This window comes from Vulpes vulpes, chromosome 3, assembly GCF_048418805.1.
Source record: "Vulpes vulpes isolate BD-2025 chromosome 3, VulVul3, whole genome shotgun sequence".
Taxonomy (NCBI): domain Eukaryota; kingdom Metazoa; phylum Chordata; class Mammalia; order Carnivora; family Canidae; genus Vulpes; species Vulpes vulpes.
Genome location: NC_132782.1, coordinates 20789563 through 20798295, shown reverse-complemented (window position 1 = coordinate 20798295; position 8733 = coordinate 20789563). Strand labels below are relative to the sequence as shown.

The window sequence follows — 8733 nt, the reverse complement described above, 5'->3', positions numbered from 1 at the left end:
AGCCAACCTGGAGCCTCCTGTTAGCCTAGGAAGTTACTTATTTTCCTTTCAAAAAATAATGCCCTGCAGCCTGAATCCCAGCATAGGCTTCCCAATGCTCACGAAATACGGTGGCCAAATTGGGAGTGTGCATGTGTGGGGGACAGGTTAATGACAGATTTGCTAACCCTTCCACGGTTTGACCTTCACATGTCAGGCATGATGCAGAAATTCATAAAATAAACTGTTTATATCGAATGTTAAGGCTTTTAGAAGACTTAATGAAGAATGCTTCTGTGGAGGCACCAAACAGGATGGAAGTTTCGCTACACCTTTTATTATTTCAAATATAGATCAATGAATTACATCAAAACTACAGGCAACAATTAGTATAAATAATACTTTAATCAGTGGCAGCAGAACATTGGTCAATTCTATTAAAAAAGCATCTTGTGTGAACAGACACCATGGGGCTGACTGACAATGTCATCTCCCAACAAAAGGCTGCAATGGACAAAGTGAGATGGGAGTCTGAGGAGCCATGTCCTCAGCAAACACTTCACTCCTCCCCAGTCACGACCCCAACACAGCTTTAAGAAAAAAAAAAAAAAACACAAACCACCAAAACAAACACTTCTGGCTCATATTTGGGGGAACAAACTGGAAACAAATAAAAGCAAATGGGCACTGTGCCTTTCCACATCTAGGTTTCTGCAGAGTATGTTCCCAGATGGAAACTCATTTCCTTCCCTGCCCTAGGTGGTGGTGGTTGGTGGGGTGGGGTGGGGTGGGGGGGGGGAGGCACTACTTCTTCCCTGCCCCACTCCTGTGGGCCCAAATGGACACCAGGGTCCGATTGGGACCACAGGGTTGAAGGCTGCCCCCTGGGCCATCCAGGCTCCATTAACATTTCAAAAGACAATCCCTGGAAACTGAGGAGAACTGAGACTTATAAACAAAGAAGTTGTTTCTCTGATTTAGTTACTTTTCAAAGTAGTGGGGCTATGTTTGAGAAGGAGCTTGGGTTTTCTTCATCAAAACATGCCTCTTGGCTTTCCTCTGGGGGCATGGGTGAAGGCTGCTACATAGTTTTGGCATTTGGTCTGAAGCTGGGGTGAATAACCTGAACTTCTGGGAAGGGGGAAATCTATATAATAATCTTTATAATATACATGTAGTTGGGTGTTGTGAAAATATATACTTTCCCCGCCCCCTCTCCCAAGGAGAAGGTTCAATATATTCACAGGTTTGGGCTTCAGGAAAGAATCTTAGCAACTTTCCAACTTGCCTAACGATAGCGGCTCTTTTCAAATGCTACATCCAAAGACTGCTCTCCATGTTAGAGGGGGAAAAAAAGAAGAGAAGGGTAGTTAGAGTCCAAAAGGTTAAGGGTTTAGAGGTCAGTCCTCCCGGCTGAAATACAGCTAATCGAATAGAAAATTTGTCCTCTGGATGAACCTGATTCTGTAATTTAGCCGAACTTCAGTAAAATACCTTTTCAGCTTCTCAACGTGAGGGCGTCAGAAAAAAGACGTCTTGACTATGTATGAACTCTTTGCTTTTTGTCATAGAAACAATGATGCGAATAATGCAGGAATATCCATCTTTAATATCCCGACGTGGCGATATTCAAGTATTGCCATGTGCAAGTCTGAGAGCCAGGCTCACCCCAAGGAGGAACAAAGAGCTGTCCCCAGGGTCTAATACAAAAGACCAAGGCTTGGAAGATACTTTAGAGAAGTGGAATTTCAGCCTAGGGACTCCAGTGAATACCTGCTCTTAGCTCTCAGGAGACACCAAAGAACATGCGTGCAGAAAAAGTCTTTTTTCTCCCTCCATTTAAATATATTTTTAAAAAATTATCTCTGAACCTTCTAAAGTGTTTTGAAGCACTGGTTAAAATTAAAAAAAAAAAAAAAAAAACTCCAGTCCTGAATCTCTCTTTCATGCTCATCCCTTCCCCCCCCCACCCCCTTTTGTCACTTTTTGGGAGCTACAACCAGAGGCTTCTCTTTGGAGCCTGAGGCTTTGGGGTTTAAACTTCCAAAGTCTTGTTTCATTTCAGTATATGAACTCTGGCCATTACCTTTGACTCTTTCCCCCTTATCCTTAAGGGTCAGCATTTTAGAAAAATGAGCTTTGAGCCCTTCTCAGGCAAGGCATAAGAAAAATGACTAAAGAACATCACTCCTGTTGTTTGAGACTGATTGTTTTCAAACCACTATTCTTAAGGCAAGGAAGAGGGCCTGAAACTTTTATACTTCTACGATTTCTGCTTCTAATTAATGTTGAGAAAAACTTCCTTACGTTTGTTTAAAACATAAAAACTTCAGGGGGAAAAACCCCTAAGACCAAGTTTTGTGGACTTCTGGATTCAAATAGTTTTCTCTCTCTTTTTTAAAGCTAAAATTTCCCCACTTTCCCACTTTCTCCCCACCATACACCCCCTCTCTCCCATATAGGCCCTACACCAATTCCTATAAAATACTGCTATATGGGTTACTTGGAATCCAGCATTTGGAATCCAGTTGGAACAGAAAATTCAGTCATTACCTAATGACCCAGAACATAGAGGTTTTGTTTTCTTTCCCCAGAAGGAAAATGTTGGACCATTTGTTTCTTTCTTTTCCCTTTTCTTTAATCACCCAGAACTAGTTGTAAGCACAGTGCTGAAAAAAGCACATGTGGAAATATATTTTCAAGAACTCAACTTTGAGTGGACCCTTTGCTTCCCTCTAAAAGGGTTAAGGGCCCCCTACACACATTTCCGGGGAGTGGGGAGGGGGTGGAGTTCAAAATGCCGGTTAGAGCCAGAAGTTAGTCCACACATCTCAGATTCTTCTCCCTGAAACTCAGCCCCTTTCACCATCTCACGATTTTTGGCATTAAGATGTCAGTGATTTCTGTACCCCATCCCCCACAAATAAATATTTAAGCAAATATAATCTAAACATAAAATAACCCGTTTCCATTTCCTTCTTAGACTCATTTCTTTGGGCATGGGGCCACTAGGAGCAAAATACTCTTTTTTTCCACACTGGAAATTATACAGACAACCCAGAAAGTTCACAAATCCTGGCCCAGCTCTCCTGTCTCCACTGAAAGCACCTAGCACAGGGGTGGCCAGCCTTCTGCCTCAACTCCCCCACATTATTAAACCACAAAGCTCCCTGGAGGGGTGGGGTGGGGGAGGATGTTCCAATTCACGCTGGGATAAAGTACCCAACCTTCATTTGCAAATTCAAAATCCAACAGCAGAGATTTTCATAAGTTTAATAACTCGCCAAGGTTTAGGTTCTCAGTAGCTCCTGCCATAGGATCATGTACTTAGAGAGAGAATCCCGCCCCCCTCCCACCCCCATCCCGCTCCAGGGAGGGGGCTGCCCTCGGGCAGGATGCTAACCTAGTCCGAGGGCGGCCTGCGTGTCCCAGGTCCACCCCACAGTACCTTAGAGCCCAGGGAGGTGACAGCAAGCCCGGCCTGCCCCCGCAGCTTCGGCTCAGCCGGGAGCGCAGGGAGGAATGGGCCCAGGGTCCCCACTTCTATAAGGCCGTCAGGTCCGTGTGGTGGTCCTTGGCCAGCGGAGGCAAGTGCTGGCCGGGAGCAGCTGAGGAAGAGCAGGAGGAGGACGAGGAGGAGGACGAGGACGAGGACCTGCCTTTGGTGTTGGGCAGCTTGTGGTCTTTTTTCCACTTCATCCTCCGGTTCTGGAACCAGATCTTGATCTGGCGCTCGGACAGACACAGGGTGTGCGCGATTTCAATCCGACGGCGCCGCGTCAGATACCTGTTAAAATGAAATTCCTTTTCCAGTTCTAGGACTTGCTGCCGGGTGTAGGCCGTCCGGGACCGCTTGGGCTCCCCGCCGGTGTAGTTGGGGTTCACTGCGAGACAAAACAGACAGCGCGGTGAGGCCAGCGCCCGCCCGTAGGCCCCGGCTCCCCCACGCGCCCGCCGCCCCGCCGCCCCGCCGCTCCGGGGCCCCCACCCCCGCCCCCGCGCACACGCGCCCTCCCGCCCGCCCGCTCCCCAGGCCCCGGGCGGGGATCCCCCAACGTGCTCCCGGCTCCCCGGCCCGCCGCGAGCCCCACAATTCCCCAGCCTTTGGAAACCGCCCCCCCTCCTCCGCCGGGTTCCCTCCGCTCTGAAAATGGAGTCCTCCCCCACCCCACCCCCATCTCCACCCCCTTTTTCGCCCACCGCCAGGCAGCCAGCCACATGGTCCCGGCCTGCTCCCTCAGCTATAAAAATTTATGGAGAGAGTAATTGCGGCGCCCAAGGAAGCCCCCCGCCCCCACCGCACCCCCAGGGCCCAGGCCTCCAGGCTGGGGTGGGGACGGAGGGCCGGGCGCCTTACCCGAATTCACGTGCACCTTCTTCATCCACGGGTAGACCACGGCCGGCTGCTTGAGGGCCGTCCCGGGGGGCGGCTGCTTGGGGCCGCCCGGCTGGCTGCAGGCCCGGGCGCCGGGCAGGGGCGCGGGCGGGGGCGCGGGGGGCGCGGGGCACGGCTCTCCTGGGGCTCCGTAGTGGCCGCCGGGGCCACTGGCTTCTTGCCCGTGACCCCGCGAGGGCAGCGCGGAGCCCGGCCCGGGGCCGCCTCCGAAGGTCTGCTCGCCGAAGTCGGGCCGCGGGTAGAGCCCCGGGGGCTGGAAGTCTGCACCCTGCACGCCACCGCCGTAGTAGTCGGCGCCCTGCTCGCCTAGGTAGCCGCCCTGCAAATACTCCTCGCACGGAGGGAACTTGGGGTCCACATACTTGGAGTTCACCATATACGAACTCATGGCCATTAATTTCAGAAGGTAGAAAATACTAATTTTTCTCGTGTTGTCTTTTTTTCTCCTTCCATAGGGCCCTCCTACTTGCTGTCAACTGAATAAAGTTGGCGGCCATGTGACCAGGCCAGCCAATAGCGAGGGAGCGAGTTTATCACCGGGTTGGTGAGCATCTCATAATTTTCACAAATTTAACTAAATAACATACGTGTAATCAAGTGACTCGCCATGGCACATTTGAGGGCCCCCACCAGATGTTAATATAGTTCTCTAATCCCCAGCACCCTCGCTCCTGGCAGGGCATCCCAGCTTTTGTCTGCCACTGACTTTGTTAACCTCCAGTGCCCTCTCCACTCGCCCCCTGCCTGCAAACAGCACCCCAAAATGGGCACAGTTCAAGGGGGGGATGAAACTCCAAGTCCGTCAGGCCGCAGAATCCCCAAAGGCAGGTGGGTGAGGGAGCCTCTGAGTTAGGCAGAGAACCCCAGGCAGGCAGGGCTCCCGCCAGCCAGCGGGAAGGGGACTCTGTTGTACAAAGGCCGAGTCCTGGCTTTGTCTTCGCCAGGGTCACCCAAAAGTTACAACAATCTGGCTGGCCTGAATCAAATCAGGCAATGAGTAACTGCCAAGCTGTCTGTGAGTGCCCAGGCTGCAGTGATTTTAGCCAAAGCCAGTCTTGCAGGTATGGCCAAGACTGCCACCAGCTCCCCGCCCCCCCCCCGCCCCCCAGCTTATGCAACTGACGGGTGGGCCTGGAAGGTGGTGATGGCACCCTCATCTCACCCAGATGGGCTCCAAAGGACCCTGCACTCCTTCTTCCCAGCCAGCCTTCTTCCCACTCGGCAGTCAAGGACCAGCGAGCCCCCTCACTGGGTACCCTTTGACCTCACCTTATATTCCTTAAGGGCATGGGGCTGGGTCTACCTGGCCTTCCACCTGGCTCCCCAGCCCCCCAAGACCTAGCCCTTTGGCCCTGCATTCATGCAACCAATTAAGGATTTACACAGGAGCCTCTGTTTCAAGGTGAGGGGCTTCTCCAGGCAGAGGCTCTACTATGTCACCAGGCTCAGTCCATCCTCCTGGAGTCTAAGGTAATAAAACAGAAAGGAAACTGACCCGCGGCCGGCTGCCTCTGGCCTCTGCTTCCGACTATGGCTATTTCGGAGAAACATGAAGTTTTTGCATCGACCATATATTCCCCTAGAATCGAATCTGTGACTATGTGGATACCACACAAATTCGGTTCTACAGGGTATATATAGACAACGTTACTACCTCCGGGTTCCACCCAGAGTGGGTACCCAGACCGCAGCCAGCACCGGCCTCTTCCTCGGAGCCACCACCGCCCGACGCAGCCACTCGCACTTTCAGAGAGGGTTCAGGTAGCTTGAAGAGCTTGGTGGAAATTTGCAGCAGCGAGTTCCCCATCCTTGTACCAGGGCTGGAGTGACCGAGCAGCCAAGGAGGCAGGACAGTCTTCTTAAGAAGGAAAGAAAGAAAGAAAAGCAAAGAAGAAAAAAATCATCCATCCCAGAAATGGCGGCTTTATTACCCCCCCCCCCTTGATCCAAATAACCCACCCCCTTATCGAGTGGTATTTTCCTGAAAGGAGCAAATACCCCCCCAGTGGCAGAAGAAAAGATGCAAGAGGGAGAAGAGAATATCCTCCGCCCATTCTTTTCCCCAGCGCGGGGGAAGCCAGGTTGGCTGGCAAAGCTAGTGTTCCAAGAAGTCTCACGTTTACCTTCCTGGGCCCTGTGCGGGGCTGGCCTCTGCGTCCTGCTGCTGCAGACCCTGCGGCAGGCACTGCTTGCAGGCACCGAGCTGCCCCGGGCTAGGGTCGGCGTGCTAATGGTGAAGGGCAGGGCGAGGGGTCATTCGAAATCATTTACAAACATATCACAAAGTTTCATTATTTTTGCTTTGCAGACAGCAGCACACAAGAGTACAAAAGTTCATGAATTGCACCCGCCCCAGCGCCTCAGTGCCGTCTAGGGCTCACCCCTCGGCTTGGGGCACCAAGGATACAGACACACTCAAGAGTCCGGATGGATTTCAGGGGCGGAAGGAAGGATGCCGGGGCTCAAGAGGGGCTTTGGGATCTTCCGCTGTAGGCCGGAGATGTTACAAAAAAATTTTTGGATTGTTTTGGTTTTCTCCCTTATGATCCAAAAATTAGTTTCAGCCTTATCCTGGATCTGGTGGGGGTAGAACGGGGAAACTCCCCTCCGCCCCCCAGCCTGGCAAAATTGGCTCCCTGTTTCTACTCTGTACTTTGGACACTCTCCACCCCACCCCCATCTTTTGGTTCCAGTGCTTTGGCTAGTTTGTAGGGATTTCCTGGGTGCCAATTCTAACGACAGTCCGAGGCTGCCTCCACACCAAATTCCCTTGTTCAAGGTGGGGGGGTCCCCCCCCTGCAACTTCCCCTAATGCCAAGCGTTCCCACACACCCACCTGCCTGGGGACACTGGGCCTAGGCTTTATCCAGACAAATTGGGAGAGCCTACTGGGCTGGGTGGGGACCCGGGTGAGGGTACACATTTTCATATTTGTTAGACGCTGTGACCTGCATTTCACCTTATTGCTCCACTTGTTCAGACAGGTCAAAGCCAACGAGTTATTGATGAACAAAAGCGTTAAATATTCACCTCCCGCTCAACTGCCCATACAAATGCTTTTGATCTCTGGGGCTTTTTGTGCTGTGTTCAGCTACAGGGTGCCGAATGTGGGTTTGCAAGCGAGGAGCACTGGCAGAGATAAGCACCCAGAGCCGGGGCAGCAGCAGGAAGGGGGCAAAACCAGGGTGTCCTGGGAACACCAGATTTTCCAGCCTGGAGCCCAGAACTGGTTTCATCTGAGCCAGACTTATTAATAGAGGGGAACTATGAACTGGGTGGAATCTCTACTTCTAGGGGTCAACTAGGCTGCCCACCCTGGAGGGCAAAGAAACCTGGCCCAGAGCCAACCCCTAGCTTCTTCCACTCTGGAGTAAGGGTGCCTGGTTCCTATCGCCCTCCTACATTCCTCCTCCCATTGAAAGAAAATAATCTCCATTTTGCAACGAGGGAGGGGTCACTGTGTCTTCCTTAATTCTCCTGCCACCACCTTCACCTTAATGAGATAGTCCTCCTGGCGATTTCACAGGCCTCCTCAGAAATGTACCTGTCTTCCGCCGCTCGTGCAACTCAGAAAGATCCAAACTTCTGAGCCCAGAACCCCAAGAACCTCTGCCCCCATCACCACCACCACCACCACCGCCACCACCACCACCACCACCACGTTTGCCTGCAACACTAGCGGCCCTGGTGCGAAAATTCTTCAACTGCAGTTCCAGAGAGCAGAGGTGCACCAGAAGGGTCGCATCCCTCCCTCCTTGCTCAGCCCGTGTCCCCAGCCCAGAGCCCAAAGCTCTGGGGCTGGGGCTGGGGCCGGGGGAGGGGCGAGGAGGGATTTCCACGCAAAGCTCAGAATTCGCAGCCCTTCCCGGAAGCGGACCAACTCCACACACCCGCAGCCGCGAGGGGTTACGTTTTTCCTTTCTTTCTTTCTTCTTTTTATTAAAAACAAAACGAGACAAGACGAGAGAAGGTTGGGCCAGGCTGGCCCGGGGTAAGCTAGGCTGGGCTGCGGGGGAGAGTCGCGTTGCTCTGGCGTCTAGCAGGTTGGTTCGAGCGGAAAGCGATGCTCGCCGAAACTTGTTAATAGGGCGGGCTGCTAATTAGCTGCAAGCTCTTAGCAGAAGCGTCGCCGCCGCGGAGCTGCACCTGTGCGAGCTGGGGAGGCCTGGAGAGGCCCGGAGAGGCCCCGGGGGACGAGGGCGGGCGCCTGCGGCGGTTCTCTTGGGTGCGTGACTGTGAACTAGGCCCCGAACCATCCATCCAGGAGCCCAACTTGGCGCCTCCTCTCCCAGGGAGCTTCCCTCGCCCGCCAGGCCCGGGCAGCCGCGGCCGCCCTCCCGCCGGCACCTCCCCGCTAT

General features: G+C 53.0%; 1 protein-coding gene across 1 annotated transcript; it reads right to left on the bottom strand.

Moving 5' to 3' along the window:
- Positions 1 to 296: 296 nt before the first annotated feature.
- On the bottom strand, positions 297 to 5964 carry HOXD4 (homeobox D4). The gene is made up of 2 exons (XM_072752015.1): positions 4337 to 5964; positions 297 to 3863 (listed from the first exon to the last, which is right to left on the bottom strand). Exons 1-2 carry the CDS (start codon positions 4767 to 4769, stop codon positions 3523 to 3525), a joined length of 774 nt encoding a protein of 257 aa, XP_072608116.1. The 5' UTR covers positions 4770 to 5964; the 3' UTR covers positions 297 to 3522.
- Between the last annotated feature and the right edge of the window lie 2769 nt (positions 5965 to 8733).

Excerpts from the sequence above, each read along its gene's own strand:
- HOXD4 (XM_072752015.1), bottom strand. The coding sequence starts at position 4,769 with ATGGCCATGAGTTCGTATATGGTGAACTCCAAGTATGTGGACCCCAAG. Across the intron at positions 3,864-4,336 it reads GAAGGTGCACGTGAATTCGG|TGAACCCCAACTACACCGGC; the intron begins GTAAGGCGCCCG and ends TTTGTCTCGCAG.